This window comes from Coregonus lavaretus, assembly GCF_964263955.1.
Source record: "Coregonus lavaretus genome assembly, chromosome: 14".
Taxonomy (NCBI): domain Eukaryota; kingdom Metazoa; phylum Chordata; class Actinopteri; order Salmoniformes; family Salmonidae; genus Coregonus; species Coregonus lavaretus.
The window spans coordinates 23,906,043-23,927,504 of NC_140001.1; the positions used below are offsets into that span (position 1 = coordinate 23,906,043).

Below are 21,462 nucleotides of genomic sequence, written 5' to 3' on the forward strand. Positions count from 1 at the left end.
ATTGAATCCCCCTTCCGAGACTGACTGCCTGTTGTGAACAGGTGACAGGCAGAACCTCCCATCCACACAGCAACCACCTCCTCTCTATTCCACACACCAGAATTCAGTATTTCAGTCTATGATTGTCATGTGAGTGTACAAAAAATCTATGGAAGTAAATTGACACACACGTACCAAAAAAACATCAAAGTTTATACATTTAAATCTTAAATATTGCCAGATTGGTTTTCACAGCTGTTTCACAAGGTGTTCAATATTATAAATTGTAACGTATCCCTTGATGGTATTTGTTAGTTAGACATTATTCATTGTTGTATCCTAGGACCTACAATAGATATATATTCAACCACAAAGGTATACTAATGAGCTATAATTTTTTTGTATCAACATTTTTTATTTCTATTTGTCATTTAGCAGACACTCTTATCCAGGGCGACTTACAGTTAGTGAGTGCATACATTTTCATACTGCATACATTTTCATACATAATAGAGGACTACTGAAATAATATTATTTCAGTGTAGATAAGGGAAGGCCAGTTTAAAATGAAAACATGCCAGCCAGGCAAGCCAGTGTATGAATCAAATGTACAGTGAGGGAAAAAAGTATTTGATCCCCTGCTGATTTTGTACGTTTGCCCACTGACAAAGAAATTATCAGTCTATAATTTTAATGGTAGGTTTATTTGAACAGTGAGAGACAGAATAACAACAAAAAAATCCAGAAAAATGCATAAATTGATTTGCATTTTAATGAGGGAAATAAGTATTTGACCCCCTCTCAATCAGAAAGATTTCTGGCTCCCAGGTGTCTTTTATACAGGTAACAAGCTGAGATTAGGAGCACACGCTTAAAGGGAGTGCTCCTAATCTCAGTTTGTTACCTGTATAAAAGACACCTGTCCACAGAAGCAATCAATCAATCAGATTCCAAACTCTCCACCATGGCCAAGACCAAAGAGCTCTCCAAGGATGTCAGGGACAAGATTGTAGACCTACACGAGGCTGGAATGGGCTACAAGACCATCGCCAAGCAGCTTGGTGAGAAGGTGACAACAGTTGGTGCGATTATTCGCAAATGGAAGAAACACAAAATAACTGTCAATCTCCCTCGGCCTGGGGCTCCATGCAAGATCTTACCTCGTGGAGTTGCAATGATCATGAGAACGGTGAGGAATCAGCCCAGAACTACACGGGAGGATCTTGTCAATGATCTCAAGGCAGCTGGGACCATAGTCACCAAGAAAACAATTGGTAACACACTACGCCGTGAAGGACTGAAATCCTGCAGCGCCTGCAAGGTCCCCATGCTCAAGAAAGCACATATACAGGCCCGTCTGAAGTTTGCCAATGAACATCTGAATTATTCAGAGGAGAACTGAGTGAAAGTGTTGTAGTCAGATGAGACCAAAATCGAGCTCTTTGGCATCAACTCAACTCGCCGTGTTTGGAGGAGGAGGAATGCTGCCTATGACCCCAAGAACACCATCCCCACCATCAAACATGGAGGTGGAAACATTATGCTTTGGGGGTGTTTTTCTGCTAAGGGGACAGGACAACTTCACCGCATCAAAGGGACGATGGACGGCGCCATGTACCGTCAAATCTTGGGTGGGAACCTCCTTCCCTCAGCCAGGGCATTGAAAATGGGTCGTGGATGGGTATTCCAGCATGAAAATGACCCACAACACACGGCCAAGGCAACAAAGGAGTGGCTCAAGAAGAAGCACATTAAGGTCCTGGAGTGGCCTAGCCAGTCTCCAGACCTTAATCCCATAGAAAATCTGTGGAGGGAGCTGAAGGTTCGAGTTGCCAAACGTCAGCCTCGAAACCTTAATGACTTGGAGAAGATCTGCAAAGAGGAGTGGAATAAAATCCCTCCTGAGATGTGTGCAAACCTGGTGGCCAACTACAAGAAATGTCTGACCTCTGTGATTGCCAACAAGGGTTTTGCCACCAAGTACTAAGTCATGTTTTGCAGAGGGGTCAAATACTTATTTCCCTCATTAAAATGCAAATAAATTTACAGTGGGGAAAAAAAGTATTTAGTCAGCCACCAATTGTGCTCGTTCTCCCACTTAAAAAGATGAGAGAGGCCTGTCATTTTCATCATAGGTACACGTCAACTATGACAGACAAAATGAGAATTTTTTTCTCCAGAAAATCACATTGTAGGATTTTTAATGAATTTATTTGCAAATTATGGTGGAAAATAAGTATTTGGTCACCTACAAACAAGCAAGATTTCTGGCTCTCACAGACCTGTAACTTCTTCTTTAAGAGGCTCCTCTGTCCTCCACTCTTTACCTGTATTAATGGCACCTGTTTGAACTTGTTATCAGTATAAAAGACAACTGTCCACAACCTCAAACAGTCACACTCCAAACTCCACTATGGCCAAGACCAAAGAGCTCTCAAAGGACACCAGAAACAAAATTGTAGACCTGCACCAGGCTGGGAAGACTGAATCCGCAATAGGTAAGCAGCTTGGTTTGAAGAAATCAACTGTGGGAGCAATTATTAGGAAATGGAAGACATACAAGACCACTGATAATCTCCCTCGATCTGGGGCTCCACGCAAGATCTCACCCCGTGGGGTCAAAATGATCACAAGAACGGTGAGCAAAAATCCCAGAACCACACGGGGGGACCTAGTGAATGACCTGCAGAGAGCTGGGACCAAAGTAACAAAGCCTACCATCAGTAACACACTACGCCGCCAGGGACTCAAATAATGCAGTGCCAGACGTGTCCCCCTGCTTAAGCCAGTACATGTCCAGGCCCGTCTGAAGTTTGCTAGAGTGCATTTGGATGATCCAGAAGAGGATTGGGAGAATGTCATATGGTCAGATGAAACCAAAATAGAACTTTTTGGTAAAAACTCAACTCGTCGTGTTTGGAGGACAAAGAATGCTGAGTTGCATCCAAAGAACACCATACCTACTGTGAAGCATGGGGGTGGAAACATCATGCTTTGGGGCTGTTTTTCTGCAAAGGGACCAGGACGACTGATCCGTGTAAAGGAAAGAATGAATGGGGCCATGTATCGTGAGATTTTGAGTGAAAACCTCCTTCCATCAGCAAGGGCATTGAAGATGAACGTGGCTGGGTCTTTCAGCATGACAATGATCCCAAACACACCGCCCGGGCAACGAAGGAGTGGCTTCGTAAGAAGCATTTCAAGGTCCTGGAGTGGCCTAGCCAGTCTCCAGATCTCAACCCCATAGAAAATCTTTGGAGGGAGTTGAAAGTCTGTGTTGCCCAGCGACAGCCCCAAAACATCATCTGCATGGAGGAATGGGCCAAAATACCAGCAACAGTGTGGAAAAACCTTGTGAAGACTTACAGAAAACGTTTGACCTGTGTCAATGCCAACATAGGGTATATATCAAAGTATTGAGAAACTTTTGTTATTGACCAAATACTTATTTTCCACCATAATTTGCAAATAAATTCATAAAAAATCCTACAATGTGATTTTCTGGATTTTTTTTCTCATTTTGTCTGTCATAGTTGACGTGTACCTATGATGAAAATTACAGGCCTCTCTCATCTTTTTAAGTGGGAGAACTTGTACAATTGGTGGCTGACTAAATACTTTTTTCCCCCACTGTATAATATTTTTGACATGCGTTTTTCTAGATTTTTTTGTTGTTATTCTGTCTCTCACTGTTCAAATAAACCTACCATTAAAATAATAGACTGATCATGTCTTTGTCAGTGGGCAAACGTACAAAATCAGCAGGGGATCAAATACTTTTTTCCCTCACTGTATTTGCATATGAATGGAGTGGAAATTAGCTGACTTTGTGATCTGTAAGGTAAGTAACAATGAGTAAGTTACATCGAAATTGTATTATTTTTACCCCAATGCCTGTTTATTCATAAAAAGCAGAAGATGTTAAATAACATTAATCGCAATGGTTAGCCTATGCAAATTTATAGGAAAATATTAAAAGCTTATTAATAGAACTACATTTGGCCTAATTGGTAACAAATATAACATGGGGAAAAGTCAGGATCCTAGTCAGGCTATTGTTTGTCAAATCCAGATTAAATATAGGTCTTCATGTGTATCAAATCTGTAGGCGATTGTGCGCAGTGACAAACAGCTGAAATGTTCAGGCTTCATGATCAAAACAGGCGGGGGTGTTTTCGGTTCCGTTAAGGCTAAGGTAATGCTTAAGAATGCAACTGCACTGAAATGAATAGCCTGATTCAATGTGATTCTCCTGAATAAAAAAGTGTTTCATTGTTAATCTGTTTGGTCTATGGATATACCTATGACGATTCTATCTTTTTGGTATTTTGCGGTAGGCATAGCCTACCACTAATATTCTAAATTGCGGAGCATTTAATAAAACAACCACATTTTCCTGTGATGTTGAGGCTGAGCAAGACCTTCGATTGGCTAGTAGACTATGCGGAAATAATCGTGGAGTTTAACATTGATATAGCCTAGATCGCTTTATATAATCTGGACCGTTGTTTTTTCTAAGGCTAAGCAAACAAGGGGTAGCGTATGCTTTTTGCCTGTCTCTATAACAAGGGTTAGGCCTATATCCTCACATACCCCCTCAATTCAAGCCCTGCTTTTAACTGTAACACATCTCCACAGAAATGTATAGCCTAAGGATTGCATGGTGACAGTGGTTGTGTCTGTTAAACCGGTAAACTTGTGGTAAACTGGGAACTCTGGGGAAGAAACGAGGTTGAATCATGACATCAGTGATTTTCAGGTCAGAGAAAGATGCCAGAGTTTCTGAATTGGAATTCCGAGTTGGATGACCATTCAAAACTATTTTTCCCAGTCTGAGCTCATTTTTTCCATAGTTCCCAGTTGTCTTGAACGCACTGAAGTCGGAAGTCAGAGATTGCTGAGTTCCGAGTTGTCATGAATGCACCACTAGAGACCTAGGCTACCTCCAACAAAGAAGCCCTTGTGTATGTATTGATTTGAGAAATAGGCATATCTACACAGTAATGGTGGCTGGCTGCAAATCAACTAGCCTAATAATTTTGTATTGAGGTGATATGTCTATTTTTGCTAAATAGACAAAGGAAATTGATTAGATTACTCTGGCAATGAACAAAATATTTTTTACAAAATCATGTACATGTAGACGTCATGTAAGGCGTTCATGGTGAGATCTTTAATAATAAACTAAACAGACACTTAACTACAGGCCCATTAGTATACTACCTGTGGTGTCAAAGATTGTTGAAAAGTGTGTAGCAGAACAACTGATTGCCCACCTCAACAACAGCCCCTTCACATTACATTCCATGCAGTTTGGCTTCAGAGCGAAACACTCCACAGAAATGGCCAACTGCTTTTTTCTGGAAAATGTGAAGTCCAAGATGGACAAAGGGGGCGTTGTTGGGGCTGTGTTTCTGGACCTAAGGAAGGCTTTTGATACTGTTAACCATGAGATTCTCATCACAAAATTGTCCAAGTTCAACTTTTCCCCCGATGCCTTGAGATGGATGAAATCATACCTTGAAGGCAGAACTCAGTGTGTCAGAGTGAGCAATGAGTTGTCGCCCACTCTTAGCTATGATGTGGGTGTGCCCCAAGGGTCAATACTGGGGCCCCTCCTGTTCAGCCTGTACATTAATGATCTGCCTTCTGTCTGTACTGGGTCTGAAGTTCAAATGTATGCAGATGATACAGTGATATATGTGCATGCAAAGAGCAAACAACAAGCTGCACAAGAACTCACTACTGTAATGGTCCAGGTTACAAAGTGGCTCAGTGACTCGTGTTTGCATCTTAATGTGAAAAAAACTGTTTGCATGTTCTTCACAAAGGGGGCAACAGATGCTACTGAGCCAGAAGTCTATGTGTCAGGGGAGAAGCTCCAGGGGGTATCTGATTTTAAGTACCTTGGCATCATACTTGATTCCAACCTCTCTTTTAAAAAGCATGTGAAAAAGGTAATTCAAATAACCAAATTCAACCTAGCTAATTTCCGATTTATACGAAATTGTTTGACTACAGAGGTAGCAAAACTGTACTTCAAATCTATGATACTCCCCCACTTAACATACTGCTTGACTAGTTGGGCCCAAGCTTGCTGTACAACAGTAAGACCTATTCAGTCTGTCTACAAACAGGCTCTCAAAGTGCTTGATAGGAAGCCCAATAGCCATCATCACTGTCACATCCTTAGAAAGCATGAGCTCCTGAGTTGGGAAAATCTTGTGCAATACACCGATGCATGTCTTGTATTCAAGATCCTAAATGGCTTGGCTCCCCCTCCACTCAGTATTTTTGTTAAACAGAAAACCCAAACATATGGCAGCAGATCCACAAGGTCTGCCATGAGAGGTGACTGTGTAGTTCCCCTAAGGAAAAGCACCTTTAGTAAATCCGCTTTTTCTGTGAGAGCTTCCCATGTCTGGAATACACTGCCATCAGACACACATAACTGCACCACATATCACACTTTCACAAAATGCTTGAAGACATGGCTAAAGGTCAATCAGATTTGTGAACATGGTCCCTAGCTGTGTGTTGCCGCTTTCCATGTCTGTTGTCTGTAACTTGTGAGGTGTGGAAACACTTTGTTGCTTTTATGAATTTTGTCTTGCTGCTTTTTGTTCTATGTTGCTCGGTCTGTATGCTACGTCTTGTTTGTCCTATGTTGCTAGGTCTGTATGCTATGTCTTGTTCTATGTTGTTATTGTCTATATTGTAATTGTTTTTAATAACCTGCCCAGGGACTGCGGTTGAAAATTAGCCGGCTGGCTAAAACCGGCACTTTTACTGAAACGTTGATTAATGTGCACTGTCCCTGTAAAAATAAACTCAAACTCAACTCAACTCAACTCAAGTGTCACGTGTACATGAAAGCATGATCTACATGCAGATGTTTTTAAGCCTTTCATGGTGAGATCTTTCATAATAAACTTACAAGCAAACTGACACGTTACATTACGCAATGTGAACACTACATCTACATGACGTGTACAGTGGCTTGCGAAAGTATTCACCCCCCTTGGCATTTTTCCTATTTTGTTGCCTTACAACCTGGAATTAAAATAGATTTTTGAGGGGTTTGTATCATTTGATTTACACAACATGCCTACCACTTTGAAGATGCAAAATATGTTTTATTGTGAAACAAACAAGAAATAAGACAAAATAACAGAAAACTTGAGCGTGCAAATCCATTTAAATTACAGGTTGTAATGCAACAAAATAGGAAAAACACCAAGGGGGATGAATACTTTTGCAAGGCACTGTACATGTCACGTGACATGAGCGTGACGTCAACGTGTCGGCAGTTTGACGCCTTAGAAAAAAACTTGTCTCCATTGACAGTCCATGTTAATTCATGGCGGTATTTTAATGCCCTAGGAAGACATTAGGTGACTTGGTGAGAGGTATCAGTAGCTTCACGAGGCTTAATTCTGGCTCGAATCACCCCCCAAACACTACAGCTATTGGCTGAGTCACGTTAGCAGAGTAGAGAGAGCAGCACGCGTGCACGTCTTGGCAACCTTTTACCAGTTGTAGGTAGGCTATTTAGATTGTCATTATGGAGACACCTGTTTCCAACCCTTTTTCCATAAAACATATTAATATGCACATCAATAAATAATAGGGACAAAGCACTGGAAAATGACTTTGGGCGGTCAGAGTTGGTTTAAACTGCATTCTGATGTTGACTTTGCTTAAAGAAAACGGTATGAAGCAAAGTGCTTTATGCATGCTTTTTTCTTGGGTCTCGGGGGCTGCGGAGTGGAAATTTGAAATGGAAGTTATGGAACTCTGTCGTGTGGTTCTTTTTATGGGGAAAAGTCCTCAATGAAACTGACATTAGGCTAGAGGTGGAGAATGATACATTTGCCTCTGTTGGCCACCAAGTAGCCTATTAATGTATATGCCATTGTAGGCTACCATTTGATACAATAAATACGTTGAAATGACGATATCACTGGAGTCATTGCAAATCAATTTGTGCCACTTGTGTAGCCTACCTGGAGCTGGCAAACCAATGTAATAAATAGCCTATAACTTCAGTTTATTGTTGTTGTAGCCTTGTGTTATTATGCAATTATTCATGGACAACATTACAAATAATTTCAGAGATCTGAGATATTTTACTTGTTCTTTGTAATATCGTATCATTTTGAAATCGTGACAATACGTACTTTTGAGAAAAATAAGCAGTTTCTCGACTCATACCCTGTCTTTCTACAAGGGATTTCGTGACGATTAGTTTAGCAATAGCGTGACCCGATTGGTCGACAGTCTGCTGGGTTGGTCGTTATACATTTCTCCATTCATTGACTAATGAGATTACTATCTCCTTATTTCTTAAAGTATTTATGTTGAGGTGAGTCCATAATATGTTCATGTCAAGGCTTAGGCTGGAGAAGTAAAATCTAGAAAATCTTTATTTATATCAAGCCCACCTCAGTTACTTATTTTTTTCCACTGTAAATGTGTAGGAGGCATCCCTACTGTTCAAACTATGCATACTACTTGCACAAATAAATAAAAGGGGCCAGCTGCCTAGTCTAGTCTACCATCTCTCTCTCTCTAGTCTACCATCTCTCTCTCTCTCTCTCTCTCTCTCTCTCTCTCTCTCTCTCTCTCTCTCTCTCTCTCTCTCTCTCTTCTCTCCCTCTCTCTTTCAATTCAATTCAATTCAATTTCAATTTAAGGGCTTTATTATCTCTCTCGCTCTCTCTCTCTGTTATTTTCTTTTTCAAGTGTTCTACTCTGTTAGCCAGCACCTCGCCTAAATAGGTGTGTGTTTCTTTCGCCTCCAAGTTGACAAAATAGACACATTTACTTTCATAACTATGACTGAGAGAATAACTATGATCATAATTTATCCTAACGCGTTCTACAGGCAATCTTGACTGTGAGTGAAATATGGGTATGAAATAAATGTAATATTTCCTCCCCACCTTGTTGAGAACCCCCCTGGGACCCCCTCAATGACCCATAGGGGACCCTGGACTCCAATTTGGGCATAGTTGCAGTCTATGAAGTTCATTAACAATCTGTTTTCAAATGTTAGGATAATAGGCATACAGTGGCAAAGATACCTCCTGGAGAAAATATAGTGTGTATCTAGTCATATAATATTTCTCAATTCATTATGAGTATGAATAAAACAGATTTGTAGGCTATAAGCTACAAACTATGTTTTCAAATAATATGAAATACTGTAATTTTACTATTCTGATTTGCCACTTTAGCAATGTCTAGATTTCATCAATAGGTGGTGCTCAAGTTCTATGATTTCATATACACTCTTCAAAATGGCTTTTCTCCAGGTTTTTCTCTCCATCCAGCTCCATTTGTATAGAAAAACAAAGATACAGCACTGTCTAACATAAGAATATTGAGATGTCTAGTTTAGGAGCAGCAGAAATAGTGCTGGTTTCTCACATTTACCTGCATATTGCAGGGTGATGCACTATCGTGATGGGATAGTGTCTGTTGGCAAATTACGAGTCACTATCAACATTTGTATATAATATTGATATACCATTTAAAAGATTATCTGCATTGTCTTGGTCTGTTTAATGGCCTGTAGGCTTTCTGGATTTCTAGCTTGCAGTGCAGAGGTTGGTCTTTAATGTGCCATGGCTAATTTGATTTACAGTCTGTCTATGCATCAGTTAGAAGAGGATGTGCAATTTATTCAGTCTTCAAGTAATTTGACTGTCCTTCAGAGCTATCTGATAGAAGTGTGAATAACTACAGACTTCCCATATACTTAGTGCTTTATTTGGTCCTTAATTGTAAGACCAACAAAAAGAAAGGGGAAACACTAAATACCAAGTTGTTATTGTGTGTCCATCAACTTAGTCAATTTATCACATTGTATGATCATTGTTGTAGTGATTTGTATGGTTTACTCAAGAGGCTTGATATGTCTGAATATAAGGCTCTGCATGGTTTACTCTAGAAGAGAAATGCAAAGAGAAAGGTCAGTCTTTATTTTCTGTTTATTATACATGGGTTATAAACATCACAAAATAGAAAATTGGGTGACATCTTGCAGGAGGAAAAAATATCAACTTTAGATATGTCAGGCTCTATCAATGGAAATATAACATGCTTGTTTCAGTGCTGTGTAGATGCATTAGGAGACATTCTGTATAATTTATGTTCAAGTGCAAAAGAAGCTCATAGCAGCTCAAAACTCCAACTTATCATTACTAATATGTTACTGTTTAAATGTTAAGTTGCTCTTTTGTTTCTTCTTTTTATTGCGTTTGTGTGTTAATTTACAAGTATGAAATACATTGGGCGGTATAGGATATTAATAGATATTCTTCAACAAATGTGTTAGTTATATCATAAATATGCCTCAAAAGCAGAACATTTTTTCCTCAACCAAAAATAGTAGTACTTATATTTCATATATCTTCAAACATAATATTACAATTCCAAGCATTGAATGTCAGTCTATTATAACCATTGTCAGTTTGATCATAAGCATAATCAATATTAAAATACCATAATATAAATAACATGCTTTAAGCAAAATAAATGTTCATTTGCAATGTCAAGCAAATGCACCACATTAATTTACAGTCAAGAGTTAAGCCTTACAAAACAAATCCACACATTGCTTTCTGTCAAATGCATTTTCTACTGAAGGCCACTATCAAACAAGTTAACAAGTGTGTTACAATGAATTTAGCAGTGTAGAATCAGTAAAATCTTAATAAAGTGATGAAAGAGGGTGCAATTCAATTGCCTAAAACAAAATCAACAACTGGGAAACTCAAGGGGTGAGGGGATTCAGAGTGTAGATGTAGACACCAGATGTTTTATCCATACCTAGGCATAATGAAGGCATTATTATCAGCAGTGATATTAATAGTCTTAACTAAGATTTATACCCAGACCCTGGCACAACACAGCAATTTCAAGAGATTCTTTGATATTCAAATTAGAATAATTTTCTGTATATAATGAAGCATCTGCAGAAATACAACGGTTAGTATTTTTTGGATATATTACAGCTGTTGAGAACAGCTTCAACAAGTAGAACACTAGTGGAGCTCTACATTCGGAGCAAAATAATGCTATGAAGCTTTAATCTAGTTTACTTTAGAAATGTTCTTAATAGTAGTGCCTCCCTCAGTTATATTCAGCAAGGCAGTGGTATTTTTATAGATAATTGTGAATTATTTGTGCTTGTTCCAACCCTTGTCTAAACGAAATAATGGCTTGTAAATACAGTATGACCATTTTACATGCAGATCAAACTATTTTCAGTGCAACAGGATCAAAACAATGCTACTGCAACCAAAAACAACAATGATAAAGTGTTACATTATAGTTTGTTTGTGTGTGCAACGTCAGTCAACCCTTTCCTGCACATTGTTTGTATGAACCACTTCTAAATGATATCTAATTCTTAGTGATTAATATGCAAGCATTAGTTCTGGTAGTCTTATTAAAGGGATACTTCGGGATTTTGGCAATGAAGCCCTTTATCTACTTCCCCAGAGTCAGATGAACTCATGGATACCATTTTTATGTCTCTGCATCCAGTTTGAAGGAAGTTAGATGTAGTTTCGCAAGCCAATGCTAACTAGCGTTAGCGCGATGAGTGGAAGTTTATGGTATCTACTAGCATGCTGGCAGTTCCATAGACATGGGGCTCCCGAGTGACGCAGCGGTCTAAGGCACTGCATCTCAGTGCTAGAAGCGTCACTACAGACCCTGGTTCGATTCCAGGCTGTATCACAATCCGGCCGTGATTGGGAGTCCCATAGGGCGGCGCACAATTGGCCCAGCATCGTCCGGGTTTGGCACGGGTAGGCCGTCATTGTAAATAACAATTTGTTCTTAACTGACTTCCCTAGTTAAAAAGTCGCTCTGGATAAGAGTGTCTGCTAAATGATTTAAATGTAAATGTAATTGCGCTAACGCTAGTTAGTAATTGCGCTAATGCTAGTTAGCAACTTCCTTCAAACTGCACGCAGAGACATAAAAATAGTATCCACGAGTTCATGTGATAATGGGGAAATAGATCAAGGGCTTCACTGCCAAAATCCTAAAGTATCCCTTTAACAATCTTACTTTCTGATGTAAAATACATATCAATCTATAAATATCTGTTAAATCACATGTATATACATGTACATATAGTTGACATCAGAGGTGCACAGGTCAGTACTATATAATATCATCCAGGAGATGGGGGGTGCCCACCCAGTCTAGTGTTCTGGGCTCAGAAGCAGCCATGATCATACACATGAACTGCTTCCCTGTTCTCTTATCTATAGGGTAAATTGTAGTGGGCGTGAATCTCTTGTTGCTCTCCACAAATTCACAGAGTTTATGGTATATTTTGGGATACTCATGACGCAGGAAGACTCCCCTGGTCCTGAGCTCACGTTGGATATTGATAAAGCAGATCTCTCTGGCTTTCATACCCTCCTTTCCCTCTTTGTCAATATCAGGTGTGCCTGGTGGCGGGGTGAGAATGAGTGTCTCCATGTCACTTTCCTTCTTGAAGACCTTTTTATCTGGGCTGGAGGAGGCCAATGAAACCTTTGCATATTTTCGGACTGTTGGTGTTTGGACTCTTGGTGAGGGTCTGTTAGGCACTAGTTCACCAACAGCTATAGATACATTCAAGAGGAAACATTCATTGGGGTCATACTCATTGCCAGCCTGCTGCAGGTCCTTACAGTAATCCCCCAGGTTGTCTTGGAAGCTGTCTAGCTCTCTGAGAGACAGATATGTGGGGGACATGACAAGACTCTCAAGCCCAACCTTCAGGAAATTGTCAGCAGTCCCTGGGTTAGCAAAGCCCAGGAAAAGAATGCCTCTCCCTCTGGAAAGGTAGCCAGCTTTGGCAATGCGAGAGAAGGCTTTATGGATCTCAGAGTTCTCTCTGCAGTACTTCAGCATGTGCCTGCACACACTGCTGATACGTCCATACAGACAGTTCTCTTTATGGCTGTCCCAGTCGTCCCGACGGCAGTTCCGGGAGCAGTAGAAGGTGTAGCAACTATGACAGGATTTGAAGTAAAGACAGGCATTGAACAGGGTCTCTGTCCGCTTGCACTTCCTGTTGGCACACATCATGGTGTCATCGTCGTCTGTGCTGTGGTCTGGGGAGATCTCCTCTGGACTCCTTTGTATGCTCTGTAAGCCATCACACCCACTGTCTGGGTCTTTGACGGTGTCAGGGCTGGTTTTAGTGGAGGTGATTGGTGTGTTCAGAGTTCCTAGACTCTCTAGGCCTCCTAGACTCTCTAGGCCCGAAGATATTAGCTTTCCTTTTTCATCATCCTCACTAATCAACTGTTTTAGTTGGTCCAATAGATCCTGACTAGGCCGCCTGCTGGTCAGGGGTTTGTAATCAATGACAAGATCAGCTAGCAGCTCATCCAGTTGCTCTAGGCTCTGCTGCAGGGAATAATCTTTGTGTTTTCTGTCTTTGTTCAGTTCCGATGACTCAGATGGCTGCTCTTGATGATGAAGAACATTTAGAGTTGGCACCTTTTCACAATCCAGTGCATCCCAGCTGACTGAACGCAGATCTTGCTGTTTGTGGTTGCGTGCGCGTATGTCATTGTCGGTTATCGTGATCTCAGGAGTTACAAACCATAGCCCAGCCTTAGTGTTCCTTCCAGGATTGTTTAGACCTTTCTCTAAGGAGTTTTCAGAGAGGGACAGGGCAGCATAGCGCCTTGGTGAACTAGATAGATTGAGTATAACTGGCTTTGGTGTATCACTAGGAAACAGAGCATGTGTCCCCTGATAAAACAGATTATCATAGCTGCGTCCACACGGCACCGCTTGCTCCCTGTCATGACGAGGATGAAGAATATTGTCCCAGGACTTGGAGTGGTTTCTGACTTCTGCTCCCAGTCTGGTTGGCTCCACATAACTGTTTGCAAACCAGGGGGACATTACTGGCTCTTGTCTTACTCTCTGTGGTGTCAGCTGAGAGGACTGGCTGGAGTATCCAGATATACTTGAACGATACCAGTCATCTGCATAGGCTTGGGACATTTGTGGACGTCGACGGCCCTCCGTGTGATATGCCCGGTACGGAATATACTGTTCTGCTGGGGGGTTGTACGGCTTGCTGTATAACATCCTGGAGCCATTAGACTGACAGGGATACCCCCTGGGTTCTTCCCCATAGTATGCTCTTGCCTGTTTTGTTTGAGCAAAGTATGGCCCTGCCTCGCTTGTGGAGTAAGGTCTGGTATAGACAGCCTGCACAGGGTCTCTGCTGGACATGTGTTGCTCTGTGTAATATGGCCGGACTGGGACAGCGTGAACCCAGCGAGTCCTTGGATCATGCACATACTGACCATTAAGAGTACTGCCTTGGCTGGTGAGGCTGGAATTATCATCCTGATAGTACCCTCTAGCAGAGGGGTGGACAGGGTATCTGGTTGGATCCTCAGTGTAGAAGAATTTAGTGGGTATATTGGGGTTTGAAAGAGTCCTCTGCTCCCTTGACAAGTATTCCCTTGGCATTATAGGGGAGGGGACCCTTCGCATGTCTACTGGCTGAATGTAGCTGGGGGGCACGCAGGTAGTGTACTGATATGCTTGTCTATAATCCCCACTGTAACAGTCGCTTGGTGTGGGTGTCCGTACCTGCCGTGGCACAGACAGACCTCTGCTTTGACTGGAGTAGGAGTATCTCTGCCAGGGATGTTCAGTCCTCATGCTCTGAGACCTCCTGGCTGTGTGCTGCAGGACCGCTGCATCTGGCTTGATATCCACACGACACCTGACATGAGGAGTGATGGCTGGCTCATCCTGTTTGCTCTCCTCAGAGAAACCGTCTGAGACATAGAGGGGAGAGTGTGGTTGCAGTTTTATAGGGTGTACCTCGTTCAAAAAAGCCCGGTTAGAGGAATAAGAGTCCCGGTGTGGTTCAGATGTCCTTAGAGGGGGATCTGGTACAGCCTGTGGGACATCTCTTCCTCTCCTGGTTGCTGGTGGGGAGACTGACATGGGCACAGGGGTAAGGGTGGTATTGACTCTGGGAGCACTTTTCGATCTTGTCCTCTTCTTAGAATCTGACCTCGTGGTCTGACTGGTTTTGTCTGCGTTGGCATGCTGTGGTGGGGGTAGTCTAGTGTTGAACAGATCAGGGGATGAGAAACGGAGGTGTCCTGGATGATCCAGGCCATTCCAAGTCACCTCTTTATGCACCCCCTGATGCTCAGTCCTCTTGTAAGGGTACTCCATTGAGGCAGAAAAGGGCTGTGGGTCGTCCAATGACTCAAGGAAGTCAAAGCTACGGCAGTGTCTTTTGTTAATGGTTTCCGTGTGTCGCTCCAGTTTGTCAATCATTTGTGAGTCACATTGTTGGGAGGGGCTGAGAGAAATGGAGTGCCCAGTGATGGGATTTAGTTTGATGTCCCGATACAGAGTAGATACCAGTATATCAGGGGGATCTGTGCGTGTCATCTTATAGGGACTCCTCCGATCTCCCCATTCGGATTGATTCAAGATCAATATGACCTGAGAAAATAAAGATAGAGAAGCATTTTAGATCCACAGTAAAACATACACAAATGTTATTTTAAAATGTAGCAGTGGTTCTACACAGACATTAACGTGTTATGATGACAGAGATTACCAACATATATAATCAAATGATTATTTAATTCAGTACTTTCCTCTTCCATACTGTAGGCCTATTTAATTCCAGATCCAATGAAAATAAGGAAAAGTTCACATCTACTAAAGCATCTTAAACTTGGAGGCTGTAATCTGTGGATTTTCACACAGCTTGAGAAGAAACAGATGAAGGATTTAATTGTATCATGCTGTGATGTGCTTTTCTGCAGTGTGCCGTACAAGGTTGTTCTAATTTTAGGAGAGTGGGAAATTTCGATTTTACTGCCCATCATATTGCCAAGATACTTTACACAGTATCTAAATCTAAGATTCATATCTTGCACAAGATCAACACTTGAGAAACACAACACACTCTTAGAAAAATTGTACTATCTAGAACCTAAAAGGGTTATTCTGCTGTCCCCATAGGAGAACACTTTGAAGAACACTATTTGGATCCAGGTAGAACCCCTTTGGGTTCCATGTAAAAGCCTTTCCACAGAGGGTTTTACATGGAACAAAAATAGTTCTACCTGGAACCAAAAAGGGTTATACCTGGAAACAAAAAGTGTTCTCCTTTGGGAACAGCCGAAGAACCCCTTTGGAACCCTTTTTTCTAAGAGTGCACTAATATACACAAGGCCCATAAATTGACATTTAAAAAAATAGAAACAATTAAAGTAACAAATACTGAAACTGTGGACGTTCCCCTCAAGAAAGTACTGCATTTCTAAGAGGTAGTAACTTATCAGTTTTGTATTGTAATCGCAAATCAGAATTAGGCTTAATGGGATCTTGCATACAAAGTCTGGTCATGAAAATAGTGCAAAACTGTATCTGTACAGATATCTGTATCTGTAATTTACTCTAGAGAAAGAGAGTCACTAAACCACACTGAATAATTCAATGGTTTGTTTCAAGCACTTTGGGAATGATTGTGTAAGGACCCAAACATATATATACAAAAAGTATAATAGTGACTGGCAACTCCTCAGTAAATAAGTCCCTTTCCATTGATTGTAGACGACAGTCAATCCCCCCCAAATAATTAAAGGCTATGTCAGATGCCAATGGTTTGTTTTCAAGAGTCAGGATCACTGACTCTTTGTTTCACACAATAAATAGATTTTGAACAGAATAGATCCAGTGGCACAGTAGCTCTCAGTACACACAGAGTATTTCACTAGTACATAGCTTGCCATTCATATCTTAAACAACAGTACATTGTAATAAACAAAGGGGTATAGTTGATCACTGTTTATATGGAGAAATGGAATATAAATAATGTGTCTCTGTTTAAAACCAAGAATAAGGGAGTATCTGAGTATCCATGTTTCAAATAGTGCAAACATTTACTGGCATTCATTTCTATATTTTTGCACATTGACCTTGCTTGTAATGCTTTTCCGTTTGACTTTTAAAGCATATTTTCACGACAGAGAGACAAACATAGAGGCACCCTTGTTGGCTCTCGCCCATGAGCTAACCCTGAGATACCATCTGTTCATCCTGAGGAGAGAGTTCTGACCAACCGTCTCTGCCGTCATGTCTCCACAACACACCTAAATATCATCTACACACAAGCATCGTAACCTTACCAGACCTACAGATACTATTAAATAATGTACCATGGTTACAGTCACTGATTCATCATGTAATTACAATTTTCAAACCAGATTTCAACATAAAGCAAATATGTGCTTTTTAAATATTACACCATTGGGTCGGGTGTAACACAATTGGTAACTAACAACCTGGTATCAAAATAGTTAGAAATGGTGTGTTTGTTTAAATTAATGTCAACAATATAATTATTGTATTATTATTATGTTACTACTATTTTACAATGTTATTTCTGAGGAAATAAATACCTAGTAAATATTGTGGCAGACTGTAAGATGAAGCATAACCAAATCTTTTTTGACAAGAGATTTTTTTATTATTATGGGTATTTATTTTTCATGACATTGGTCGCTGTCTAATTGATGACCACCCCTGAAATGTCACTGAAACATGAATATTCTCTAATCAATCTGACATCTGTGTCAGCCATGCTACCCAAAATAGCAAAGAGGATGGAATTAATAAATAATATACAGTATTACTCAGAAAGTAGGTAAATTGACAACATTCACATTGAAGTGCAGACGTGTGTGTGTGTGTGTACAATCATACCCTCTTTCGACCATTATGCAATCCATTATGCTATCGCCTAACAAAACAATGTCGCCTGATTTGCTCTCATGCTGACTAAGGCATTAAATGTCCTTCTTAGAGGGTAAGTCATCAGTGACAGCATTTTTTATAAAAGGTCACAGAGGATGCAGATTGAGATATGTGAGCAATGTTTGATGCAAAATAAACTACTTTTTAAAATACCCTTTTGGGAGCTGCCCCAGCGTCCAATACCTATGGCCTTTGTACTGTATGTTTTTTGGTTTAAGAAGGCTATTTATCCAGAGGCTAATGAAATAAGAAAACACACCTTTGAGCTGAACTATGGTGGATCTCTGGAATGTGTAACTTTTTGTCTCTTGATGTTGCTGAAATCCAGATATCAGAATTAACATTATATGGCTGAATCGTGATAGCCCTACTCTGTTTGCATTGTCTCATTTGAAAATTAGGAAATCATGGCAATCTGGAGAAAATAGCCATTTACCTGACAGTAATGTCTTCAGTATACAGAGTAGGCAACATGCATTGTTTATTTGGCTTATGCATAGGCCTATACACAATATTAATACTTGTTCATGATTATGTAGGCAGATATCGGCGATAGAAGAGAGACTTGAGTTAAGCACAAATCTTTTTCCGTAGGCTACAGAAGTGCTTCAAGGGGCAAGAGGGACCACTTTCACTTTAACAATGTAAACTAGTGCAAATAACATTGGCTACACTCACATACCAAATGCCCTGTCGCCTGGATACACTCAGCACACACTGAAACATTCAAATAGGCTAGTTTTCAATAGACTGCTAGATGGGCCACATTCATGCACTCTCTCTATGTCAAACGAATCCAACTTAACCTACATAGGCAACCTGTACCTGTCGCAAATTGTCAAATTCCCTCTAAACAATTGATAAGAAAGTAAATAATTTATCCACACAGACAACTGTTGGTTAAATGCGTCGTTACAATAGGTCTAATATGCGCAATTGTAACAGTGTCATGATTTGATCCAATGGCTGCATTTGAAAGGACAGTTATCATTGAGCTTTTCTATTTTCAAAGGTGTGATTTTGGCACACCAAGATCTGAAGCACACTTTGTCCTCGTTTATTGATGCGGCACGGCATTGCTGACCCAATGTATTTGAGCATCGATGACATCATCGTAGGAGAGGTAATCACACGCTCAAATAGACCAAAATGTTGTGGCCGTACTCAGAGGAAAAACTAATAATTTTGAAACATGTCCTTTTATTCCATCATCAAATAGGAGTGGATCTCATCTTACCCTTCACGCCAATGATCCACTTCCATCATATGTCGGCTACATGATCAATCCTTGGCTCCTGTTAGGTGCAGCTTTACTACATATCTTATACAGTCTTTATAATAATCATGCCATCTTCACGTTTAGTGCTTCATGTTGTCCACAACACAGTCAACAGTGCCTCAGTGCGCCCTCATGGTTTATCTGAAGCGTTTGGAGGAATAAGGGGGTGTGTCTGAGTCTGCGCTTATGGGCGTGAAATGACGCACTCGCGTGCGTGCGCATGTGTGTTCGTATGCTTGCATGCATGTGCGCGTTTATAAGGTAGTGTGTCACGCTCATTAATTGCATGTCTGTGAGGAGAATTGCATGCTATCTGTGCTCGTGAAGACAAAAAAATAAAGGCTAATTTCTAATCACTCTTCATATGGGAAGATAATTCACCAATCATTTTCGCTGAGCGCACACAGGCATCCTGTCAATGAAAATGAACTCTTCATTATTTGCTTATTAATGGCATGTTATTTATTAAACTGACATTATATCCTCACCAAAATGTACTATGCGAGATGAGGCATGGCAGCATGTTCAAATGTACACCTAAAAAGCTCTGCTGTGTTCACACAAGTTCTTCACTCATTTTGTCACATATGATTAACTCACAATAGTCTCTTGCACGACAGTAGAAAGGCTACTGATGATAAAATGGTGAATTCAGGTCAAAATTATTTGGGGTGCTTCAGTGAAGTGAAAAACAAGATAGCAAAGCAAAACCTCTGAAACAGTGACATCTCATCAGCACAGGGTAATGACTCCAGCTCCCAGCACCTGCTCCTCAATCTCACCTAGACACCGTTTCTGCATTAGTTGAATTGATGATTGTGACAGCACAATGTGGGCCCCAAAGCAGCATGCGACTGGCTGCTGCAGTAAAACTGCTTACTAAAGCAGTCTCACACAGAGAGAGGAGAGAAACACGGAACAGACAGTGCTCATAAGCTGAAGATTGAAATGATGCCCTCTGCATTTTATTTTTATTTTACCTTTATTTATACAGGTTTTTCTCATTGAGATAAAATCTATTTTTCAAGAGAGACCTGGTCCAACAGCAGCAGGGGGAACAAAGTTTCAGACAAAACTACTTACATACACTAACACAACATTGAACAAAACTATAGACACACATACAGCACAACAATTACATATTATGTAAAGAAACACGAATGTCATAACTAAAAAAACGCTGTCCTAAAGACAATTACACTCTTCTATGATATTTACATCAACCAAGTGTTTAAACTCCACCAACGTGACTAGATTATCACATTTTAGTTCAGGAGAGAATTCCAGGACCACGGAGCTGAGTAACTACAACTATTTCTACCATGACCTGTTCTAATTATTGGGACTGTTAAAAGCAAATGAGAATGGGACCGTTATTGATATTTACTGCATCTCTCTGGACATATAACATACAGCACCAGTCCAGTTTCCCATAGCAATAGAATAGAGAGCATTAACCCTGTACTTGCATTTCTTCTCTGTGGTCCTCTGTAGCTCAGCTGGTAGAGCACGGCGCTTGTAATGCCAAGGTAGTGGGTTCGATCACCAGGACCACCCATACGCAAAAATGTATGCACGCATGACTGTAAGTCGCTATGGATAAAAGTGTCTGCTAAATGGCATATTATTATTATTCTCCTAACTGGCCTAACAGTTCTATTGGCAGTGCAAAAACAGCTCCTATTGCTGAGCCTGACTCCTCCATCTGTCTCATCCCATTGCGAAAGTATTCACCCCCCTTGGCATTTTTCCTATTTTGTTGCCTTACAACCTGGAATTAAAATGGATTTTTTGGGGGGTTGGTATCATTTGATTTACACAACATGCCTACCACTTTGAAGATGATAAGACAAAAAAAAAACAGAAGACTTGAGCGTTCATAACTATTCACCCCCCCCCCCCCAAAGTCAATACTTTGTAGAGCCACCTTTTGCAGCAATTACAGCTGCAAGTCTCTTGGGGTATGTCTCTATAAGCTTGGTTCATCTAGCCACTGGGATTTTTGCCCATTCTTCAAGGCAAAACTGCTCCAGCTCCTTCAAGTTGGTGGGTTCTGCTGGTATACAGCAATCTTTAAGTCATACCACAGATTCTCAATTGGATTGAGGTCTGGGCTTTGACTAGGCCATTCCAATACATTTAAATGTTTCCCCTTAAACCACTCAAGTGTTGCTTTAGCAGTATGCTTAGGGTCATTGTCCTGCTGGAAGGTGAACCTCCGTCCCAGTCTCAAATCTCTGGAAGACTGAAACAGGTTTCCCTGATGAATTTCCCTGTATTTAGCGCCATCCATCATTCCTTCAATTCTGACTAGTTTCCCAGTCCCTGCCCATGAAAAACACCCCCACCACCATGCTTCACTGTGGGGA

General features: G+C 40.8%; 1 protein-coding gene across 1 annotated transcript; it reads right to left on the minus strand.

The window, feature by feature from the left end:
• Positions 1-12,162: 12,162 nt before the first annotated feature.
• Positions 12,163-15,435, minus strand: LOC311141326 (apical junction component 1 homolog; the record flags this gene model as incomplete). The annotated part of the gene is made up of 1 exon (XM_084176622.1): positions 12,163-15,435. One exon carries the CDS (start codon positions 15,433-15,435, stop codon positions 12,163-12,165), a length of 3,273 nt encoding a protein of 1,090 aa, XP_084032748.1.
• Between the last annotated feature and the right edge of the window lie 6,027 nt (positions 15,436-21,462).